This window comes from Pseudopodoces humilis, chromosome 7, assembly GCF_049639895.1.
Source record: "Pseudopodoces humilis isolate 2021_Gansu_Grassland_sample_001 chromosome 7, ASM4963989v1, whole genome shotgun sequence".
Taxonomy (NCBI): domain Eukaryota; kingdom Metazoa; phylum Chordata; class Aves; order Passeriformes; family Paridae; genus Pseudopodoces; species Pseudopodoces humilis.
In genome coordinates this window covers 13,958,132-13,982,803 of record NC_142206.1, presented here as the reverse complement: position 1 = coordinate 13,982,803, position 24,672 = coordinate 13,958,132, and the positions used below count along the sequence as shown (strand labels likewise).

At 39.6% G+C, this 24,672-nt stretch overlaps 1 protein-coding gene across 5 annotated transcripts in view; it reads left to right on the top strand.

The window, feature by feature from the left end:
- Positions 1-280: 280 nt before the first annotated feature.
- The window catches only part of ABCC8 (ATP binding cassette subfamily C member 8), a 73,362-nt gene continuing 48,970 nt past the window's right edge, over positions 281-24,672 (top strand). Inside the window, exons 1-8 of one of the 5 annotated variants that reach the window (XM_014252117.2) lie at positions 281-501; positions 1,780-1,921; positions 4,555-4,676; positions 10,166-10,227; positions 11,471-11,713; positions 12,573-12,761; positions 17,372-17,536; positions 19,430-19,585. In XM_014252117.2, the coding sequence (XP_014107592.2) occupies positions 306-501; positions 1,780-1,921; positions 4,555-4,676; positions 10,166-10,227; positions 11,471-11,713; positions 12,573-12,761; positions 17,372-17,536; positions 19,430-19,585 (1,275 nt within the window). In that variant the 5' untranslated portion in view covers positions 281-305. Of the gene's footprint in view, positions 502-789; positions 958-1,779; positions 1,922-3,023; positions 3,142-4,554; positions 4,677-9,769; positions 9,832-10,060; positions 10,228-11,470; positions 11,714-12,572; positions 12,762-17,371; positions 17,537-19,429; positions 19,586-24,672 lie in introns of those variants that run through there. The other 4 variants (XM_005522306.3, XM_088057459.1, XM_088057460.1 and 1 more) reach the window with 4 other exon arrangements.

Here is a 24,672-nt window from a genome sequence, read left to right as displayed (position 1 = left end):
AGCGTTGGATATTTAATGTTCTGTCATATTAACGGTGCGCAGAGCACTCAATACCGAGCCCCCAGAGCTCTGGAACGCGGCTCTGGTGCTCCGGGGTACCGAGGGCTGTCACGGGGCGTTCGCATCGCCTCCACCCCCGTCCCCGCCGCGCTCCTCCAGCGCCCCGCTCGGGGCCGTTCGGGGGCGGTGCCGAGGCGGGGCAGCGCCGGGGCGGGCGGAGCGCGGGGCCGGGGCCGCGGCCGGGCCGGGGCCCCCGCCGCTCCCGGCAGGTGCGGGCAGAGCCGCGGCCGCGCCGGCCCCGCCTGATGTGCGCGGAGGCGGAGGCGGCGCCCGGCTGCGCGCAGGGTCCCGCCATGGCCCTGGCGTTCTGCGGCGACGAGGGCAACTCCACCGCCTACAACGTGGACCACGGCGTGCTCAACAACGGCTGCTTCGTGGATGCGCTCAACGTGGTGCCGCACGTCTTCTTGCTCTTCATCACCTTCCCCATCCTCTTCATCGGTGGGTGTCTGTGCCTCTCCCATTTGTCCCCCTTTTCCTTCTGCCTCTCTGTCTCCGGTGCTCCTTTGCCGCGTCCCCCCTCCCGGCTTTGTTTCGCCGTGGGTTTCCCTCCCCCGCGCTGCCGCGCGTGTGCCGCGTTTCCCCCCGCCCGCCTGGCCTCTCCTTGCCGTGTCCCGGCCTGGCCCTGCCCCCGTGCCGCGCGGGGAGGCTGCCGTGGTGTTGGGATGCGGTGCGAGCTGCGGGATGCTCCGGCAGCCGCCTCTCCCCGGGCTGCCCCCGCCCGTCCCGCTGTCCGCCCGGGCAGAGGGGCCCAGCCCCGTCTGTCGGAGCTCCCCGCAGGTGAAAGCCCTTGCGCAGGCAGGGAAGGAGGACATCGCAGGATTTACCCTGCCCGTTTTGACCGGCAGCCCGGAAAGTAGAAATAAATATGCTGTTAAAGCCTGGGAAACCTGACAAGTAAGTGTTGCGTTATGAAATGTTACTCCCAACAATTACTGCGGGGTCACAGGCACCTGGCGGCCCCCCCGCTTTAGACGTCCTGCCCCGCGGCGGTGGCTCCTGCGGTACCTGAGGCGGCTGTGATTTGATGTCACAAGCCCTCCGGGGCCGGTAGGTGGCCCGGTGGTTCAGCGCACGGGGCTGTCACTGCTCCGGGTACCCTCCTCCAAACCTGGAGCGGCCCGCGGAGAACCACGGCACGGGTCGGAGTAACATTTGCTCCTGGCGAGTGGGAAAGGTTCGGTGAGGAAATGGCCAGCACGACTGTGAAAATGGGGTCAGCTGAAGCTGGACCTTTTTTTCTTTTCTTGCTTAGGTTTCTCTGCATTTATCTGGAATCTGTTGGTATTGCTAATTTTTCACGAGATAAAGCTTCACACCCTTTTTTCTTTTTTTTTAAAAAAAAACATTTTTAAAGAATTGAAGGGAAAAGAACTAGTATGTTTATTATGGTGTTTGTATTTGTCAAAACGTTAATTTGTTAGTCATTTAAGCTGTGAATAGATTTGAAAAATGTTTAGTGCATGTAATTACTTGATAGCCAGTTGCTAGAAGTATAGGAATTTAAGGCTATGTCTTGTCTGAATTATTGATTTTATTCTGTATGAATTGAGATAATGAGAGCACATAATATTCAAATACGTGCATGTTTAATAACACAGATGTGTCGATGTTGGTCTGCAAGGTTGTTACATATAAGGTTTTGGGTTTTTTGTAAGCAGGAGCTTCGTGTGTCACTCTTGTTAAGAAAGCTCTCTATAATTCTCTTTTCTCTTTTAGGATGGGGAAGTCAGAGTTCCAAAGTACATATACATCATAGCACATGGCTTCATTTTCCTGGCCATAATTTACGCTGGATACTGACTTTTATCCTCTTGTTTGTGCTGGTGTGTGAAATTGCAGAGGGCATAGTGTCTGATGGGTAAGTGTATGTCTGCCTTCTCCTGGTAGCACTGAACAGTTTAAAGGTTTCAGGGTAGATATTTCCTCCCTGAGTTCTTATCTAAGCCATATTCCTTGTGGTTATGAACATATAATCTGTTTTCTTAGTGATTAACCTACCAACCTTGTATCAGAAATTCCACAGACCTTGCCAAGTGATGTACACACGCACAACTGACCTTAATCATTTTTAGTTCAGCTTAATGATGCTATCTTTCCAAAGAGTAATCATAGATAAATCCTAACGATTCAAGCAAATGGTGACATTTTCATGATACGTTTTATGTCCAAGGACCCAGTCCCACAGCCCTTACTTAGGAGGAACTCCCATGTGCACAGTAGGTCACACCATTCACCCCAAACTGAGTTATTTTCATCTAAATGAAAGAAATAAATCTGCTGGTGAAAGAAATTAACCTGCTGGGTCTTATGTCAGCCCTCGCAGAGTCTCTTCTGATGATTGTGCACTATGTCTCCTATGTTACCTGGAGCAGAGCAGCTCATATTATGTGAGCATGAGCCATCATCTGTTATTCAGCTTAGGATGTCACTAAACAGAAATCTGTGGAAAAAAATTATTCCGAGTGAAACAAGTGATATAGGAAAGTGATTTATTATGAAAAAACCTAATTATATAACAATGAATATGATCTCTTACTATGAAGAGAGGCATGATTTTTCATAACAATTATGAGTTTGAACCCAAGGATTATGAAATATAAGCTCCTCATTAAATAGAACAAATCCTCCCTGATTAGCCATCCATGTAACGAGTATCCACCAACCAGTGTGAAATGCACTGCAGACTTCTGGTGTAGAAAATGATATCATCATTATTATTTTAACTTCTCTTAAACATATATAAATAGGATGTTTCTTGGTGCTGATTTTTTCTCTTGCTTATTCAGAGTTATCAGGGTGTGGGATGCTCAGAGCAAAATCTCCTGCTTTGAGTTTTCTCCTTTATTTTTCTGGTTAGCAATGCCTCTCGTTATATTTATTTGCTATTTAACTTGACTCAGAACACTGCTGTTAAGTAATAGGTGTCACCTGATGAGAATCAAAGCTTGGAGCTCTGCTGGGGGAGTGCCAACCCACAGTCGTGCTTCCCAAGCACTCAGCAGGCTGGCAAGGGCTCCAGTGAATAGAAGAGAGTTTTGAGACTGATCAGCTTTCTAAGAACCAAAATGGATCATGGTGGTGAGTTCTTTTGACAGCAACTGGGTGCTAAAGGCTTTGGCATCTCAGCAATAGAAGTGGCCTATTGGAGGTGCAGTTATATAGGGGAATTCCAGCAACTGTGAAATAAACAGATTTTAAAAAACCTCCCACTGCTGCAGTGTTACCTACTGAAGCTTCGGCTGTCTGAAGAAATCTGTTCCTGTTGGCTTTTTTTGTCCTTGCTGAGAATTCAGCCCTGGTGTACAAAACCTCCTGGCATTACTGGGAATTTCAGAGAATTCTTTCTCATTTTGCTGTATTGACATCCACCTATTGTCAGCAAGAGAAAGTCAGTGTTCATGACATGCTGTGAGCATGGCTTCAGCCAGATCTGGAGTTCACCACAATCTTCATTGAGGGAAGGATCTCCTTTCTAGAGCAGAGATGCAGGAAAATGTGAGCTCATGTGGTTCTGCTAGACATTTGGAATGTTCTGCTCTCAGAAATGTGATGTCCTGTGATGATCTTTCATCTCCTTCCCGGCACAGCTCTTCTTGTCTCTCCAAACTCCACAAAAGTAGTGTTTGATGCAGCAAGAAGAAATCCATTCAGAGGACAAGGTGTGAATTTCCCTGAATGTTTGTGTGCTGAAGTCATCCTGGTGCCTCTTCTAGTGAAGCTGGCTGGGAAACAGAGGAAAGTGTAGCCTATGATAGCATAGAGCACTACATGCTTTTTGTGAAAGAAAGAAAAGGGGAAAGGGAAGGAAGAGAAAATAAGTAGGAGGGGAAAACATATTTCTCTTGAACACTTCACAAACCAAGAGCATTGCCCAACAATTCCAGTATTCCCAAAGGGCTGTATTGGCCAGGACCCCTTCTGCTGCTACATAGAGCAAAGCATCAGCATGGTTTTGCTTTATAGGACAAAACAGAAGGGTGTATGATTCTGTTAAAGGTCTGGGTTTTTTTGTTTCCAGTCACTGAAGACAGATTCACTGTAAGTAATTCCTGTGCTTTGGTGCTGTTCCTTATTTTAAACTGAAAAAAATGAAACACTTCCAGAAAATGCTTCTGTAGAAAATATTGAACTGTGCTGTCAGTTGGTCTTATATGCATATTTTGATGGACAGTTCCCAAACTAGTTTATCTTAAATTAACTTTTCTCATTTTGGAGATGAGCTGCTTGTCCTAATTTAGACAATGTTCCAATTGATTTTGGTAGGAAATAGGAGTACACACCTTTCATTTTCAGCACAAGGGAGGAATTTGAAATCCAACTGTGTGATTTAGGAGCAAAAGTTCAATTAAAACTTGGAGGGGTTTGCATCCATAACTCATTCTAGAAAATCTTACATCAGAGCTGGGTACAGGGTACAGTTCATGAATATAGACGGAAGCATTTAAATAGCTGAGAGGTTTGACTTTAACAGATTTTTTCTTTGCTTTAAAGGGTTTCTGAATCCCGCCACTTACACCTGTACATGCCAGCTGGAATGGCATTCCTGGCAGCCATCACATCAGTTGTCTATTACCACAATATTGAAACATCCAATTTTCCCAAACTATTAATAGGTATGTCTCAAAATCTATGCACTTGGAAGTGTGGCTGTGGTGCTGTGTGTCTGCTTCCTCCGTGACAGGTCACTACAGTCCTGTGTGATCAAAGCTACCCCTCTAGGTATGCTCAGACATTTCTTTATTTTTAATGCTTTTATTTTCTAATAATAGTCTGTGTAGTGTTCACGGGAATTCAGTGAGCCAAAGACTTCTCTAGGAAAAACTGCTATTGTGGGAAAAGTAGCGTGGGAAATCGTTAACTCTAAATCCAAACCCCTTGCATGTCAGCCTGTTGTGTGTAAGCGTGATGTAAGAGTGAAGAAATCTTTGTGTGAGTGGTCTGTTGAAATATGCATGGAGTTAAGGAATGACATCCCCAACTTTTAGTCATGGATATATTACTTTGTCTACTTGTTCTTGCTTCATGTTTCTAAAACTCCCTCTGAAAACTGCTTTAAGGCCTTTTGAATGAAAAATGCTATGAACTACTTAGTCTACTCTGTATTTTGCAGGATTGTGAATAAACTGTAGCTATAGAAAATCCATTGCTGCTGTCATGCAGTTGTTGATGTGTTCTCATCTGTTTAAGTAGGCTGCAGGCTGGGAATGTCTACATGCTTAGTCACATTCTGTTACCTGTTATTTCTTTGGTGATCCTGGCTCATCAAATTTTGTTTGAGCTGGATTTTTGTATCAATAGATCCTGCTAGTGCCACTGTAGCTCTGTGTATCAAAGTTTTGTTCTAGTTTTTGTCAGGTGGGGAAAAGTCAGTAATAACTAGATTTGAGAAAGTTTTTAAATATTGAATGTTATTTTGAACTACATGTTGGGGTGAGTGAGAATCCTATTCTGCAGAATATCTGTTCAGGCTGTAACTCCTGAAAAAAAAATTGTTCTCCAAAGATTTAGATTTGTACCCAGGCTTAGCAACCTTTATGTCTTCTTATTTGGGACTGCTTTTCTTCTTGTACCTTTCTTTTAAGTAGGATCTTTTTTATCCTTTATGAACAGGTGAGGTCATTAATTGCTTTTTAAGTAAGTCAACCAGTCTTTTTAATGCCTTCTCACAGGAAGGCATTATGCCTCTGGAAGCATTGCTAGACTGTTATAGTTGCCTGTAAAGCAAGCAGTGTTTTTTGTGGTTTTGTTTTTTTGGTTGTTTTGTTGTTTGAGCTTTTTGTTGTTATTTCAGATGTATAATGCAGTGTTAAATAATTTAGTGTCACTACCACATTCCTGCTGTTAAGTCTTTGAGAAGGGTAGCACAAAGTTACAGCTGGTAGTTGATTACCCATTTTTGCATAATTCGTGCTCAGTAGAGATTTCTTTTTTATGATAATGTTTTCCAGTGTTTAGAGTGCTGATGCTGGATAAACTTTGGACAATACTTGAATACTAAAAAGTACCAGCAAATACCAACACTTACTAATTATGGATGAATTTTAATTTTGCAAGTATTTCCAAGGAATAGACTCCCTCAGAAAACCTGGTCTTATTAGCTCTTAGGCAAAAAAGAAAATTAGACCATCACAGTCTTTCCCACTTAGTTTGTCTGAATTGAATTTTAGTCCAAAGTCTTCACAAGCAGATGGTCTTTGATTTTTTTTTTTTATTTTATTTTTTTTTTGTCCTAAGACAGACATTTCTGGAAGTCTCTATCCTTTGTTCTTAACTGCACAAACTGTGAGGGTTCTCATATTTTAATCTTACTTGCAGCTACTCTGTATTGACATCTGGGACAAAGCAATGAGCACTTCATGCAAACGAGCCCAGTATGGATAGTTAAATTATACCTTTACTCAGCTGTCAACCCACTAGAGTGCAGTGTGGCCATGAAGCAGCTTTGCTTTAGAGCCTCATTTTATGAGGTAAATGAGAACCAGGAGGGAAAGCTGAAGTTGGTGATAAACTTTTTGCTGGATGTATGGGAAACAGGGCTCGTGTAAAAGAGGTCTGTTGCACACACACAGAGTAAAGCAGAAGAGCTGATGTGACATCTTGTTGCTTCTGAGCATCAGTGAATTTCCAGCAAACTGCAAGGCATCATCTGCCTCAGCTGCAGGATGAATGCTCACAGCTGCAGAGAGTTGGTAGCTGTTTAAAGCAAAGACTAACAGAGCCTTATCCAAAACCTATTAATCCCAGCAGGGGAACTCTCACTGATGCAGAGCAGTGGACCCTTAAAGATCTGTTCATTAATTCTGAACAGGGTGAAATTTTCAAATCCTGTGAAATTTTGAGACATGTTCTTTTTTTAAATATCCTTTTTATGCTGTGCCTTAAAGAAACCAAATCCATTTATAGCTCTTCATAAACAAGTAAGAAGCAGATACCGTGACAGACATGGGGATTAGTGTGTTTCCTTGGGTATGTGAAAGGACTCAAAACTCCTCTACTGATCCTGACCCTGACTTTCAACTTTAGCCCAGGCACTTGGCTATTTTGAAGTAGTCATTCTTAGTATTTCTTATCAAAAAAAAGTTGACAAGGTTTGGAATATTTATTCACTGAAGCTAATGATTGAGTTAGTGAATGTGGTTGAGGGTCCCAACTATTGGAACACCTAGATATGGTCTGAATTTGTTCTTCTCTGTATGAGTTTGATCTGTAATTATATTTCAACAAATGTAGGTGTTCCCATGTGGTACTGTTTACCTGGGAACTCTCATAATAATGCTAATTTTGATGCTCTTTGCACCACATGGTTGCATTACATTTACATTGCAGTACAGTTAAGCAGGACTCATTTTAGAATAGTTTTCATACTGGATTGGAAAATCTGCTGCTTTCTTGATGTTTAAAATACACAACTGAATGGAAGCATCCGATTCCACATTTTTTTAAGTTAGTTTCTTTGTTTTAAAGATAAATAAACCTCAAAAATTAATAATAGGAGAAAACTATGAAATAACAATAGGACTTTGAGGTTTTAATCTGAAATGGGTGGTAGTGTGGGAACATACTAATTTTTTTATTTTAAAAAATTGTCTTTTTAAGCTAATCTTAATTATATGACTGTCTTATTACTATTAGACTGGGATCTATTTTTCTTATTAAAAATTTTTGTCCCTTTGCACTGTAGTTGTTTCCCTTGGAATTAGTTTATTCTCTAAAATGCAAGTTCTTGCATAAAAATATTGCTTATTCTCTCCAAACAGGCACAGGTTAATTAATAAATCCCATCCAGTTAAATGTGTTGCTTTTTAGATTGGCCTTAATTCAGTAAAAGTGTAGAAGAGTTGGAGTTGCGCATTGCCTTATTTTTCAGAGGTGTGGCGCAGGCAAGAATCTACACCCCAGTGTTGTGGGTTGAGTTATCTTACATGGCCCAAGAAAAAGGAAGGTCATTTAGGCATCTAGAATAGATCTAAAGCAATGCAGTAAATATAAGCATGCCTCTGTGGTCTGATCACTTTGCAGTTCAGTCTAGTGGATGTTCTCAGAGGTAATTTCTAAAAACTTTCAGCCAAAATGTACTCACCAGCCAGATGATAAAAGTATCATCTATAAAGAATAGACCCACAACTGGATTTTCCAAGGAGCCTTGAGTGGCCTGTGAGTGTTTTCCAGATCAGATTAGACATACTTGTATTCAAAAGTCACAAGCCAAGTAAATTCAAATGCTTCTAAGGAAGTGTGACAGCAAGTGGCCATTTATCACCTAAGCATGTTGTTTGGCAGTTTTTAATACTGCTAAGATAAAAGATAAATTAATGTTATAACAATAATAATAAAAGGTCATATAGACCCTTGTTTAAATCCCAAATAGGAGAATGGCTCTGCTAGTTCTTATTTATAATTTCAAGACATACGTAAGTGCCTGTTGGCTTTGTAATTTTTTTGGAAGTCCTCTACTGGTGGATATTTTCAGTGCTCAGTGTTTAAGTCCCTTTCATTCTAAAAGGGATGTGTTCTCTGCCTGTTAGAGGAATGAGACAAAACAACAATTAACAGATAAAGGTGGTTAAGAGTAGAACAGCATGGAATGTAATTCTTGGATGAAGTGAGACTTTATAGTCAGAAGCACTGTAAATAGGGAGGAATAGTGCCTCAAAGGAAGGAAGCAGTCTGATACAGGATGAGAAGCAATCTAAGTTGGGAAGATGATAGGAAGCCTCACATAAAAAAGCTAAACTTGTATCAGGGAAATTTGGTAAGTATATCTTTTAAACCCTCTCCACAACTGCATTGGCCACTGAAGTGCAGTGCACAAATGCCTGACCACTCAGTGTTTTCCTCTTATGAACTGGCCCCTTAATTCTAGAGGAAGAGAGGCTCCCTTGGCAAATGTCCTAATGCACAGTGTTCCTTATTGTTCCATTCGCTGTCCTCATTTAAAGGAGAGGTTTTAACTTCATTTCTGGCAGTCCCAAATCTCACACGGATTCTCTGCATTGAATTTAGCTTTGCTTGGAAAGGGGTAGCCCCAGAGTACATCTCCAGGGTGCTTTCTGGTGCCTCAGGGTAGCTGGAACACCACCAATTCTTTGAAATTTATGCAGCTTCCTTCTGATTATCCATATTTAAGCTAGACTTACAGTTGCTAATGCCTTGGTTAAAGTCTTTCTCTGGTGTTCCGGCAAGACACGTGGAAAACACATCCAAGCTTTTCTTGGCAGTTAGAGCTCATTCCATCTGTTGCACCATGGCAGATACAGCAGCAATGAAAGATTTATTTAAAAAAATATAACCCTGGGAGGCATTTCCTTAAGAACAGGGAACAGGAGCTGCCTTACGGTGTGGTGAGTGCTTCCAAGTCACCAGAGCTTATCACAGGGATTATTTATCTGTGGCTTGTTGTAGCATGAGCACCTTGAGACAAGAGGTTTTGTAGAACACTAAAAAGTGACAGTTGTATTCCATGAATTCCAGAATATCCTTCCCTGATGTGACTGTTTGAGCTACATTGTGAATTACATATGGAATTTGTGTTGAACGATAGTGCAGCAGAAGTTTGGACAAAGTATTTTGATATCTGTTCCTGACACATCCCAGAGATCCACGCGGAATTTTCCTCCAAGCCACATTCATAGCAGTATTGTGGCATTAACCAAATCTGAAGATGATTATTCACAGGCACCTTCACTTTTGGAGCAACACCTTCCCTTCAGCTGATTATGTGGACACACGTTTACAACAGATGGAACTTCCTTCTGCAGACTTCACTATGTAAAACTTTTGAAATATCACTAATTCTAATAGAAAAGGCATTTAGAACTAACATTATCTTAATATTTTAATGTTTGCTGTATTAAATTAGGCCTTTCTGTCTGACATGAGAAAGGCCACTCTCTGGTTTTATGCACTTTGTTGGATTCTTCCTTAATTATATTTTATAATGCCATTATATATTTTTGCAACTATGGAGCTGGTTAATTTGTTTGTTTTTTCTCTACAGCATTGCTGTTCTACTGGACTTTAGCTTTCATAACTAAAACCATCAAATTTGTGAAGTTCTGTGATAATGGGGTTGGATTTTCTCAGCTTCGATTTTGCCTCACAGGACTCTTGGTTGTTCTTTATGGAATGCTACTAGCTGTAGAAATCAATGTCATTAGGGTGAGGGTAAGTAACTATGATAGAAGTCTCCTTCTGTGGTTTTTATTGGTTGTTTTTTGGGTTATTTGTATTTTTTTATTCCCTTTTCTAGGTACTTGCTGTAAAATGCATTACTAAAGGAGAAAGAAAAATACAGCTAGAAATAGAAATCTATTTGACAATCGAAGGTTAATACTATTTTACTAGGCCAGGTGAATCTGTAATTTAAAAAAATGCCAGATTCTGTTGCTGTTAATTTAAGATCAATTTCATCTGTTTGAGTTTGCTGTAAATTTTTAAGTTATTCTGTTTCAGTCATGACAGCCAAGTATTTCTGATGCAAGAGAAGACTGGTAGAATCTTAGACACACTGATAATTCCAGGAGACAATTACAATAAGTGATTTATTTGGGCTACTGGGGTTCCTCCAAGCTATATTTTTTTTTCCCGCTGCAGTCATAATCTAAACTGAGACTTTGGAGACTGCTGGATACATAAATGCCAAAGTTCCCTTCAGCTGCCACTCACCAACTGTGCACAAATTAAATTTAGGAGGGAAAGAAATATTCCCATGTAAATTTTCTTGCTGCAGCACCAGTAGCTCCATGTTCTGAGCCAACAAATGTGAAGAAATGTGGTGTGGGAGATGAACCCAGTGATAACCTCAGGGCTGTGCCTAAGCTCCCATGTCTCATGTTGTGCTGCCTGGAACTCAAAGCAGTGCTGGGGCTGTAGTGTTTAAATAATTGAGGGGGTCAGTCTCTTCTGACATGTCTCAACTGAAAGGATAAGAGGAAATGGCCTTAAGTTGTACCATGGAGATTCAGATTAGTTTTTCACTGAAACAGGGGGCAGGAACTGGAATAAGTTGCCCAAGGAGGTGGTGGAGTTGCCACTTCTGAAAGTGTTCCAGAGGTGTCTGGAGATACGGTGTAGGGATGATTATGGTGGTTCTGGTTTGGTGGTTGAACTGGATGATCTTGAAGGTCTCTTCCAACCATGATGATTCTGTAAGGTGGGGTTTTTTTCCTACAAGTATACAAATTTTTGCACCATAAGCAGTCATAGTGAATGATAATTATTTATTTCTGGATGCCTCTGATTATCCTCAGTACCTGGGGAAACCAATTGCTGTATTGGTTATACTTAAATGTCTTTTAAGAAACCAAAACTGATTCATTCATTATCTGCAATGTCCTTATATATTCTTTGTGCACTGGTATTTTCTGCACATTTACCATGATTCTGCTGGCATTTTTCTGTATTTCAGAGGTATGTTTTCTTCAAAACTCCTAAAGAAGTTAAACCTCCTGAAGATCTCCAGGATCTTGGTGTCCGATTCTTGCAGCCCTTTGTGAATCTGTTATCCAAAGGAACATACTGGTGGATGAACACATTCATCAAGACTGCCCATAAGAAACCAATAGATTTGAAAACCATAGGCAAGCTTCCCATTGCTATGAGAGCTTTGACCAATTACATTCTCCTTAATGAGGCCTTTGAGGCACAGAAGGTATGCAAAGCATGGAATTATGTCTGCCTACTTACTCAGAGTTTGTGTTTTTCATTACTTTTTATCATATAAGCATGACACAAAGCGATATAAACAGATAAGATGCAAATGAAGTATTCGTTGGCATAGCAGTCCATATACCGAGAGACCACATTCTCAGTTTTACCTTGTACAAATAATGAACTTTCTCTAATCAAACATGCATGTCAAACCCGTTACTGGTTAAATGTGTGTAAAATTGGTACGGCCTCCATTTTCATGGGGAAAGGAATCATGGACTGTGTTCACTGAACACCATTATTCCCCCTAATAAGACCCCAGAAACATTCAGTTATGCAGTCAGTATTAATTAGGCCTTGCAGGGCTATTTTTTTTCCATGTTATTTCAGTTATAGTTTGTCCATAGGAGAGTTCAGGGCTGAAACAACCGCAGCTCAAATTAATTTTCACTCCTCAGGGGGAGCTGAGGATATACAGGATTTTAAGAGAACTTGTTTGCATCCTGCCTAAGAAGTGTGTGCTTCCAGTCTCTGTGTTCACCATAGAACAAAAACCAGTCACTTCCCTCCCTCTTTTTTTTTTTTTTTTCCTTCCTCAGTAGGCCACAAACAACACACTTACTCGATCCCTACTAATGGTAGGAAAGAAATCATGACTCTTTTTGTGGAAGAAAGTGCAAATTATTGCTTTGTTCTGACTCTGTAAAATGAAACAGTAGCTGTAGTTCCTCTGCTTTCTACCTGAGAGATTACAAATGATCATAAATTAATTAAAGCAATAATAAAAATACCACTGATTTATCAGACCTGAGGTTAATGTATAACATAATTCTTACTAATTTTAATTTAATATTGACCAGAACAAAAGATCATCCTCTCCCCAAGGATCCAGATCCATTTGGCGTGCTCTCTGCTGTGCTTTCGGAAGACCCTTACTTCTCAGCAGCACATTCCGTATGCTGGCTGACTTGCTTGGATTCGCTGGGCCACTCTGCATCTCTGGGATTGTTCACAACGTTGGAAAAGGAAATAACACCATCCGCCCACAGGTACTGTCAAAATGTCATCGAAAGAGAGGAGTGGAAGAAGTGATGCTGTGGCTCTGTTTTGTTTGTCCTCAGCAAGGAAAGAGACTCTGCACTGTGTTTGTGAATGCTGGAAGTGCCAGTGTGAATGTACTGCCTGAAACCCACTTGTACACTGTGATGGAGTGTGTCCAGTGCAGGGCAACAAAGGTGATTAAGGGGACTGGAGCATCTCTTGCAAGGATAGGCTGAGGGAGCTGAGCCTGTTCAGCCTCAAGAAATGACTGGGATTGGGACCTCATCAAATTATACAAGTATCCAAAGGGAGGGTCTCAAGAGGATGGAGCCGGGATCTGCTTGGTGCTGCTAAGCAATAGGACAAGAGGCAATGGGCAGAAACTGATGTACAGGAAGTTCCACCTGAACATGAGGAAAAACTTCAAAGTGTGGGCGACTGAGCACTGGAACAGGTTGCCCAGAGAGCTTGTGGAGTCACCCTTGCAGGAGATAACTCAAGACCAGTTGGAATGCAATCCTGTGCCATGTGCTCTGGGATGACCCTACTTGAGCAGGGAGGTTGGATTAGATGACCTCCAGTGGTCCCTTCCAGCCTGATCCATTCTGTGATTCTTTTGGGGGCAAAATATGTGAGCCATGCATGTAGCCAGCCTTGCGTTCTGAAAAATAACTTCATTTGAGAGAACCGTGAAGCATATCCAGAATCCCATCAATATCATAAGGAATTTAGGTTCAGTCTTGGGTAAAGATTGAATCAAATATGTGATCGAGTGTTTATCAGAAAGGAAAAGTGTGTTTTTAATAGGCTTGCCTTTTCATTTCCAAAAATGAGGGGTGTCTAAGAGGACTGACACAGAGTTTTGTCATCATCATGAAATGCCAAGTAATTTAACTGTGACCAAGAATTCCCTCTAGTGTCTTTGAGGAGGATAGTTTTGAAAGATCAACTGAAACATACTTTTAAAGGATGCTATTTAAATGAATGCTGTCCAAGAGGAAGCAGATATGTTTCTTGATTAACTTAAAATAAAAATGTAACTCAGAAAGCATCTTTTCATTATAAGGTGAGGTCACTCAGGCTGGATTTCTACAAGATAGATCAGTTTATTTCTGCAGCTCAGTGTCTGATATAAGACTATTTCTAAAGTCTGTTGACACTAATGGAAATATACCCATTAGTTCAAGTACACTTTGGATTAGGTCCACTGTAAATATTGAAGTCCATCAGCTGCAGTGCAGAAAATTTAACAAAGGCCTCAGGCTAAAATTAACTGTTTGTCTGTTTTGCAATCCTTATCATAATATTTGGAAGCTTTATTATAGCAAGTTTTATTATAGATCAATGGAAACCAGTTAATGCAGGAAATGAGAAAATTGAAACTATAGGACTATAATGCAGGAAAGTACTGTGGAAGGTCTTGAGCTCTGCTTTTCAATAATTTGTTTGGGACACTGTTTCAGCTGAAATTGTGATTTGATACAATTTACAGATTGTCCTATTTAATTTTCCTATTTAAATTTTCCTATAAAAGTGTCAGTTAGTGTGTCTCTGGAAAAAAGAAGAGTTTGTGTCTGGTTAGGCTCTAAGCAGAGCTCCATCCAGCCTGGTATTCTCACTCACTAGCTAAGCAGTAACCTAACTGTTGTTGTTGACACCAATTTGGGATCAGCTAACAGCAATATTCACTTATGGTGGTAGTCCATGAGTGACACTTAAGGGTGTATTTTAGCTTTGCTAAAATGTCTCCAAAAGGCTTTTCCTTAATTAATGTTTTGACATTGTTTTTTCTGGTAAGGGTCTAGCTACATTTATGTTTGAAATTTGCATTTGCTGGGTTAGATGAAATATCTTTCTAATGAAGGGTTTCTATTCATATTATCTGGAGGCTGTCTGGGATGTTCAGGAGCGTACCCATGTGTGTTCACATACCTAACCAACTTGGTCTATTTTGGAAAGAAATACACCAGCTCTACTGCTAGGAGTGTTCCCATTTGCGTCTTAAATAGTTTAGATTAAGATGTTGTAATGAGTCAACTGCATCTTTCAAACAAATGCTCTTTGTGAAACTGAAGGCAAAGAGAATAATTGCTCTGTTCCTCAGGTCCTTTGTGACAGATATAACCCACTGTGGAGCTGTAACTCAGATCACATGGGTGTCACAGGCAGTATTAACTGCTCTAGTTAGTGCTGTAGTTAGAGCACGACAGCATCTTAAATTCTGTCGTGCTCTTCATGTTTATTTATAACTCCAGTATCAATATTTATGGCCATCCCAGAATGTTCCTATGACACGGATTTCTCTAAGTGTTAATCATTTCACACTGAAGAAGAGACTGACAGAATGATAACCTTTATAGTTTGCTGGTAACATCTTCCACATTGCAACGTTAGGATTAGCAGTTCCAGTATTAGGAGTAGCTGCTGACATAACACATGCAGAGATGCAGCAAATTCATTATTTAAAAAGCTCTAGAAGTCACGGGGCCCAGTATTGACATTAAGATTTTGTGAGTCTAGAGTCTGTGCATTTAAATATCAACTTTTTGCTCAACCTTTTACTTGTTAGAGCAATTTTTAAGAATTGGTGTTTCTCTGAGGTTGTCAGGAAGGTGGAATACTTTATATTCCCAAAGCTATTTCTGAAAATAAAACCTCTAATTATTTCCATCAACTTCTTGAACAAGGTTATTTGCCTTATATGTGAAAGGTTCAGGAAGTGTTCAGGTATTTCTGTGTTTCCTACAGGCTGACGTGTGTGTAGACACCTATTGTAGCTTAAACACAGGTATGCTCAGTAAGCCATAATGGCCTCATAATGCCTCTGAAACTTGGCAAACATCTTGATGCTCTCATTAAGTGTGTGCTCTTTATGTTTGTGTTTGTCCTCTTTTTCCCTCAAGGGAGTATTAAAAGAAAGGATGAGAATATTCATCTCACTTTCCCTCCTTGTCTATTATATAATGTTTTGATGGGAATGAGTGCTGCACCAGAATCTCGCTGCTAGACAAGCATGATTTGGCAAACAGTTGTGGAAAACAAATGTATTCTTTTACATACAGTAAAAAGTAGTATTATCTGCAGAGATGAGCAGTACTGGCCAGATGTGCATGGAGGACAGCACTGAAAACGTGAACTTGCAAGACTGTAAATAATCTGGGAGAGAAGCTCATTTTTATTGTACTATAGACTATTTGTAGTATAAAATGCTCCTGTAGCCTATTTGAGTTGCTATGGGATAAGTAATAAACTAGGGCTTTAAAATCCCTTTTGGGTGCAATAGGTAAAATAGCAGTTAAATGTCTCTTTATCTGAACTATAATTGCTGACATGTACTGCAATTGTTCAGAGTTCTGCACTTAATGCAGATTTTAAAATCTTCCTCCTTTTACATTCCTTTTTACCTCTGCTCCTGTTTTCTCCTTTGCTTTATCTCTGGCACTGATTGGGTGTTTTTTTGGTTCATTTGGCCTATTATTTTTTTTCCTGGGCTGATTTTCTTATCTCAGTGATTTGAATTGTCTCAGGAAGAAATCCAGTTAGCTCCCCAGCTAGTGCACATTAAGCAACAGAAGCGTGCAGGTTGGAGCAACTGGGTATTAATAAGAGTAGGGAGAAGTTTGTTCCTTTTCCAGCTAGCTCAGCCAAAAGAACAGCTTTAAAAACTAAATTTTGCCTCTTCATGAACTTGCCATATGGGGTTTTTAATGACATTAACTGCAAGGTGCAGATCAGATCTAATAAAATGTACAGACACTGAGAGTTTGTGAAATATAGCTGATTAAGTGTTTTAGCAGTTGTGAAAACTTCAACAGCAAAGAAACTATGTAGGCAAGAAAAAATGTGCTGAACAAGGGATACAGCAGGAGTGTAAATGGCAAGAATCTCTCTGAAAGGGCACAGAAAGAGTCCTCTTGCTAATTGTGCCTTTAATGGAAGCACAATCCAGCAATCAAAGTTTTGAAAGAGCCAAGAGGAGAAAGAGGAAGATGGAGACATTTTAATTACAGAATTAAGGTTTCTAATGGTGAGACAACTTCTCAACTTGTGGCATCAGAGGTGTCAGCTTGTTAAATATAATATGAAATAAATGCACTGTTTTCCCATTAAACTGTAGACATGCTTCAAAATGCACTTTAGTGACCTCCTGAGCTTGCTACAAGGTAATGACCATATGTAAAAATGAACAAGATGCTGCAGGCCAAAATAATTTGCATGGTTCTGGGAGTTTTGGGTTTTTTTAAAGTTCTGAAGGTCATTTTTAGTGTTTGGTAACCTGAGGTGTTAAAATAATGTGAGTAATTTTTCCCAAAGGATGTTAACTTTTTCCTTCTGATGATGGGCAGTGCGCACCTTTTAATAAACGACCATATGGAGTTATTCAGTGTCCTAGAGTTTTGGAAGGATAATAGAAATCCTATAAATGTCATTTTGCTTTTAAGTGAAGCTTACTGTGTTGGCATGTTAGGAGACTGTTTCTTTGAAGTGATAAACTGAAATTTCAGACAAGGTTGGGAGCACTTTCAAAGTAATAAACTGTGATTATCTCTGCTCATTAATTATGAAAAACAGGGCATTAAATTACCATTGCACCTGATTTTTAACTTTCTTTTTATAGACTAAAATTCTTGGTGTTTTCTTCATTTCATCGCAAGAGTTCCTGTCCAATGCCTATGTTTTGGCTGTACTCTTATTTTTTGCCCTTCTACTGCAGAGGACATTTCTGCAAGCATCATACTATGTTGCTATTGAAACAGGAATCAACTTGAGAGGCGCAATACAGGTACCCAATATATTACTAATTAACCTTTTCACGCCCTCATAAGCATTAATTGTCAATATAAGTTATATAGTTGTTACATTCTGAAATTCTTCTCTTGAAGTGAAATGTATTGAATGTACCATTGCTGTTAGAAATTGTGTTAGCCCTGACTTCTGTTTCCTTTGCATCTTATTTTGATGGTTTTATATAAAAGTTTATTTTTAATGTCTAATGCTGTATGTCTTCTTACCTTTAAGTAAAAATTTGATGACAGTACAACTGAATGTAACTTTTGAAGTAGTTTAGGTGTGAACTGCACCTGTCCCATCTTAATGGCATTTTTTGGTAATGTCACATCCCATGCAAATTAAACATCTTTAAAATGTATTGTAAATATATTTTGGACAGAAGGATAGGTTGTATTCCCAATGCATGGAGTAGTGTTTGATTCCATGTGTCATGCCACAAAATCTGCCAGGCACAGTGGAATCTGTAAGCACTGAGCATAAGTCAGATTGCAAAAATGGGGTCTGTAATCGTTGTATAACTGACAACTACAGATCAAAGTTTGATGTAGCATACAAAGCTCTGTGCGTGGAAATGAGAAGATTTGGTGTAAGATTACAGTGTGGGATTGCCAGAGGCACTGACTGAAACCTACCCTGTGACAGCATGAAAGCCAGGCTTAGTGTGACGTATAAGTTACGCTATTTATCCCGTGAGCTGCATGGCTGCTGTGGGGAGTCTCCGTGATGGATGGATGCTTTCAATAGCAGCCTAATTGTTTAATTCTCTTTTGATCTTACACTTGGAAGCACTTGTCAGCTGACAGACTTCTGGATTTCATCCATTGGTTTTGCCTGACTAGAATGAAGTAGAAAAATTCTACAGGAAGAAAAATTTGACCCAAAAGAATGGGGGGAAAAAAAAACCAGTCATAACTTGGATTGAGTGGAAGAGTTGCAAATGACTGAAAAATACAAGGACCAAAGTACAAAAGGGGAATAGTTGGACAATAGTGCTAAATAAATTTTGTTTAAGAAAAGCTTTGTATTTGCTGCTCTGGATATAAGAGGTCCAGATAACACCAGTTGGACTATTCAAATTGGAAAATTCTAAGTCAGCACTCTAAGCAGATCACTATTAATGGCAGTCTCTGTGCCAGTATTTTTTACTTTCTTCTATGTTTTTTTTTTCTTTAAATCTTTTCTCTCTTCCTGTGTAAATCTGCCACTGTTCAGTGTGTCGTGTCTGATTTTTACCAAACTATCCAGTAAAAGTATTATTTCGTTATTCTGTACTAAGTTATTTTATGCCTGGTGCCTGATTCTGCACTGAGGCAACTGCTTAGTTCAGTACAGAATTGTACCTGTGACATTTGCTGTCTGTGAATTAACCTTTGTAGTGGGACTGGGTTCTCTAAGCAAAGTGTAGCAATGTTATCAGCCAGGAACATTGTTCTGTGGTGGATGGGACCTTAATCAGTTACCAGAGAAAAATAACAAGGATAATAATACATTGAGGATTATTTATTGTATCTAATAATATCTTAGTGTTAGTTACAGGAAGGATTCTCTGTGAAGATGCTGGAGGTGTAAATCATAGCTGCTAATGTGCTTCTTGGGCATTTTTGGGCATAAAGGTTTCATTCTCTTATTGATGCACAGGGCTGCAAAAATGGAATACTTAGACAACCACGATGCAGGTAACAGCCCTGTGTTTTTTATCAGTGAAGAATAGTAGCTTTAAATTTTACGAAGTAACTTAAAAGGCCAAACCTTATCCACTCACTCTATCCTTCACTCAGGTTACTGGACATATTGTTTTCCCTCAGCATGTTGGGCCTGAAGTTTAGATGGAGCTAGAAGTCTCATTTTATTTCTGTATGCTAGTACGTTTTGATCTCTCTTCCAGACAAAAATATACAATAAAATTATGCAGCTTTCAACTTCTAACATGTCTATGGGGGAGATGACAGCAGGCCAGATCTGTAACCTGGTTGCCATAGACACAAATCAGCTGATGTGGTTCTTCTTCCTCTGCCCTAACCTGTGGGCTATGCCAGTACAGGTAAGGTGATTGAATGTGCTTTTGTTCTTAATGCATGTCAGTCTATGGTGGTTCAATGCATGGGAGTTTTATGAAAGCGGGGATATTAAAGAAGTTAAAGAATAACTGGAAATAAAAATTCAAGCTATTAACATTTAGAAACGTTGCCTGTAATGGATTCCACATCTGTGACTTGAGGTGTTTATGATTGTATTAGTATCTTGACTGCTGCCAAAAATTGTTTGCATTTGTAACAAGAATTTATAGGGTGCAGCAGGAATTGCAGTGCATTCGTTTCTTACATCAGGGAAGTTAACTGGAAGATATTGCAATCATTTGTCTTCTGAATCCCAGCAGAAGCAAGAGAAGTAACATAAATATGATTACGTAGAGATGAACCTTTGGACATGCCTTGAAACCACTGCTGGTTTTTGGATCATGAATCCACAGTTTGTCGTTGTTTTGGTTTGGGTTTTTTGGTTTGGTTTGGTTTTGTGAGTTTGTTTACTTGTTTTTGTTTTGTGAGGTTTTTTGGTTGGTTGGTTGTTTTTTTGTTTTTGTTATAACATATTATGCAAAACTGTTTTGCTGCTTTATCCTCTGGTATCTTTGGCCTCCTGTATCTAAATACCAATCTGATCCCTTCAGTCTCTTTTCCCATTTGGATCACCCTATACTTTTATTTAAGAATTTTCTGAAAAAACTGACAGTAAAGCATGAAGTTTCATCTGATACTCAGTACCCTGCAAGTCTTTCTGCTTTCTTCCATCTACTTGGTGCATTTTTTGTTGGGTGTGCTTCAGTGCTAGCATTAAATATAAAGAGAAGAGGCAGTAGAGCTTAAATTCACTTACTGGTGAATTTGATATTTTTTAGATGTATGATTTAGTTTCAAGAACATGATGAAAACTTCATTGTGTTCATGTCACAAAGGTAGTTTGGTTCCAGCACCATATAGAGGCTGATTTCACTGTTGTGTAAGTCAGAAACCCCCAAGTAATCTATCCAACAGCTTTGCATTTTGGGTTGCTTGCCCTTGTCCAAAAATTAAATGGTTTTCATGAGACTGTATATAGAGTGCAACTGGCAGATTGTATTTCCAGGCAGTTTATAATGTGGTTTTAGGGGTGTTGATTAGGAGTGCTGATGTGTCTATCAGCATCTTATTCTAGTGATTTTCTTCTGTAAGATGTTAAGCTTATAAGAAAATTACACTGAAAAGTTTGGAATGGGGAAGAAAAGTTAGCCATTCAGATAACTGGGTAAACTGTATGAATGTCTTTCAAAGAGTGAGGTCCTAGACTGCTGGCCATCAGGATTTTTTCTGACAATAAAGATATTTACTAAAATTGAGTGGATTTTGTAATTATTCCTGTTCAGTACAAAGGGGTTTTTGTCAAGCTGCTACAGAGCAGATGAACAACTCTTCTTCAAATCATCTGGTCATGTGATAAAACCAAATTTAACCAAATTTACTTCTAAACTGGGGGGGGGGGGGCAAAAAAGGCCTGATTTAGCTATTTGCCCTGAGGTTTTTTCCCCTCAGCAGGGAAAATACTTGTGGGGGGGCGATGGGAGGGGGAAGTACAGGTCCTTTTTTATTGTCAGTTACAGTGAGTCTTTGAATTCATCTTGTATCCTCTTGTGTAGTCTCAGTCTTGGGGAATATTCATTCTCTGAAAAACCAGTGTCTTCCTGAAATACCCTGAATCTTCACACTTCTGCCACATGTTTGAAACCTGCTGTGTTACCACAGATTTTTTAGTAGCTGTGGTAGTGGGGGTAGATTGCTTCTGAGACTGCAGTAGGACATGGAGGAAGAAGTAATCTGTCTGAATCTCTGATAAAACTCTTGTTAGCTCCATGAAACTTGTGCAAAGCCTCAGATCAGGGTAGTGAGCATATTAAGGTGTAAACAATCAGTTTACATACTGGTGGCTTCTTTTAACTGTGATTTCTACATGTGTGAGATGTATGAAAACATACCTGTTAAAATATTAAGATTTAAGGTGATTGTGGCTATATTTAGGTCACAGTGTGGCTGCTTTCACACAGTATAAATGCATTTTTCTCTTCCAGTGTATTACTCCTGCAGAAGAGGTATGGACTAGTTTTTCTGATCTGCTCTAGAGGAACTTACATGGCAGTTTAAAACATTTTGCTTTCTCGAATTAAGGGAGTGTGATGGATATAGCAGTTATCATCTAGATGTTTTCAGAAGGCAACTTGACTTATTTTTTGGCATGGTTTCCCTAAAATTATGGGTGGGGGAGGAAAAATGGGAACCAGATTATTTTAAAGTAGGGGTGGAAATTATCAAGGAATATGTCCTAATATTGATGTCTAATTGAAAAAGAGAAGATAATTACAATGAAAATAAATTAAGAGGAAATATATTATATATGGTTACATATTGGCAGTTTGTTGGTAATAATTTGGATATCAGAGTATTTTCATTCCTTTTATGGGGAGCACAATTAGAAGTCAGTGATTCTAGACTGCTAAAATGATAGTGCTGAAAAGCTGTGGAGCATTAAGAAGAGTCCACCCACTTAATGATAGTGTCTAGGGTATCAGTTATTATAGACAAACTATGTACAAGCTACCAATTTCATGTGCACTTATTTTCTAAGACCTCTCTGGCAGCTCAGCATAGAGAGTGCTTTAGTGCAACAGAGAATTAATCCAATTCCATTGCATATTCCGTAACAACATTTTGCTCTAATGTGCCAAAAGTCACAGATTCATAGAGACTTCCTGACAGCCTGCAGAAAATACAATTAATTGCATTAAAATTCCCCCTGTGATGCTCCTTACCAGATGAGGACGATCAGTGCTGGAGCATGCTCCTGTTTTGTGGGTGGAGCGCTCCTTGCCAAAATCAGTGAATCACACTGGTCACAAAAGCTTCTTCAAAACCTTGTTCCACAGCATTCATTCAGTACCTTCTTTTATGAGGCAGTGAAAACAATTACTGGCTGCTTGAAAGATGGCTAATACTACATTGTGCAAACTCCATTATTATTTAAAACAGATTTTTAATGGTTTTGTAGCTCTTAATCTAGCAATCAACATTTCAGCATCTGCTGTAGATTTTGTAATAGCCATTCATGACAAGTTAGTTTTCTATACAGTAGAGATAATTTGAGCCCCATCTTTGCTCTGGCTGGAGTCAATGGGAGCTTTATCATTGCCTTTAGTTACTGTTTGAAAGTTATTGAAATCCATGAGAAGAGGCCCAGGAATGCCAACCAGTTGAAAGATGCCCTCAGTAGGTCTGGCTCAAACCCTGGGAGCAAAATGAGGCCTTATAAAGGCCTTCCCCCCATGCTTCCATTTTGTAAACACCCTTGTTTGATTTCATTGTGATTATTAAAAAATCCTGTATTCTCATATCTCTGACTCATTGGTAGGGATAGCTTACACTTATAATGAAAGGACATTTGTCTCTTTCAAAACTGCCCACAAAGCAGTTTCTGGCTGAAAGTATTTGCCATCCTCAATAAATAATTGAGACAAAACCAGAGCTATTGGTGAGCTTTTTGCTCCTGATATATATCTCTAGCAGAGAACGGCTTTGGGATTTTGATGAAAGAGAATCAGTGTTTCATTACACGGACTTGTTTTTTCTAGATATGATTTTTGACTTCTCAGGAAGAGTAATGAGAGCCATCCCATCTGCCAGATGCTGGTCCCCAGAGCTCAGATGTTAATCTGTGTACTCTTTATTCTTGACTCTTGACTACTTTGTGATGTGATATAGAATTATGTTCAATAACATTTCAGCTCTTTTCAGATACAATTCTTCACTTTTTTTTCCTCATACATGCTGAACATATTTCAAAAGTTTGTCTGTATTATCACATTATAAAGATGAAAATGGGGTAATTTTTAACCAATTGGAAACATGGGGTTTTTATTGCAAAGACTGACCCTCTCAGTAGCTAGGATGAGGGTTGGAAAAGCAGCTGTGAGCTAGCAACTCCCTCAGGATCCAGCTGTGGGAAAGCTTTCTCCTTGTCTATGGGAGAAGGTGATGCTCTCTTTTTAGAGCCAGGTGGTCCCACAATGTCCTTGACAATCAACCCAATAGTGAGGGAAAGCAAGAAAACAGGCAGTCATTATTCTGCAGTGGCTTCTCACTGTTCAAAGCTTTCCTGTGTTTTGAGTGCCCACAGCATCTGCTCATGATGAAGCACTTGGGAGGGAAAATCTTGATTGGTAAAGACCAAGACCATATTGTGTTAAGGAGGAGAGCTCTGACAGGGGTGTCTGGCAGAGGCCTTGTGTGTTTGGTTTGGCTTCAGACACTCATTAATTTCCTGACTTCAGATGGAAGCAGATTGCTCAACTACTCATCACTGATATATTTTTTCAATTTGCAATTTTACTAGATTTGTGGGGCATATACAGTGGGATTTTACTTTTCATGTCAGTGCGTATTTTCTAAGACAATACTGTGGCTCATCGTGTTTTAGTACAGTTTAGCTGTAGAGAGGCATCAGAGGGTTCCTAAGGAAAAAAAAAATATTTTTTCTCTCTGTGCTTTAAATTGATGGAAATGTAGAAACTACAAACTCCTTTTTTTCATGTAAACAGACAATTCATACAAATGTGTGGAAATAGGCCTATGACTATTGAGCTTTGAAATGATGTGAGACTTTCTGTGAAGTTTATGAGAGTGTACAAACATAGCAAGAGTAGTAGATAACACTTTAAGGAAATATCCAATTATTTAGATTTTTTAATTAAGGGAAATGATGTATGACATTAACTTTCTATCCCTGTGTCTTCTGACTGATTTATTAGCTTACAGTTTTAAATACTTAGATTGTCAATGTTGCAGATTGTTCAGGAGTCAGTCATTACAATACTGATGATTAACTTCGGTAGCTTGTATGTATTGTTTGTGTTTATTGAGCTGCTTACAGTAAACCATCTCCATCCAGACTGTGGCTTTCTCTCCAGATTCTAGATTCTTACTTATCAAAAGAGAAAGCTTTTTTTTTATTTTTTTTACACTGTTTCTGTAACCCTTTTTCAAAAGTAGTTGTGTGTCTGGCACTGTAGATCCTTAAAACAGGTCCAGTTTATGTCAGAGATTATCT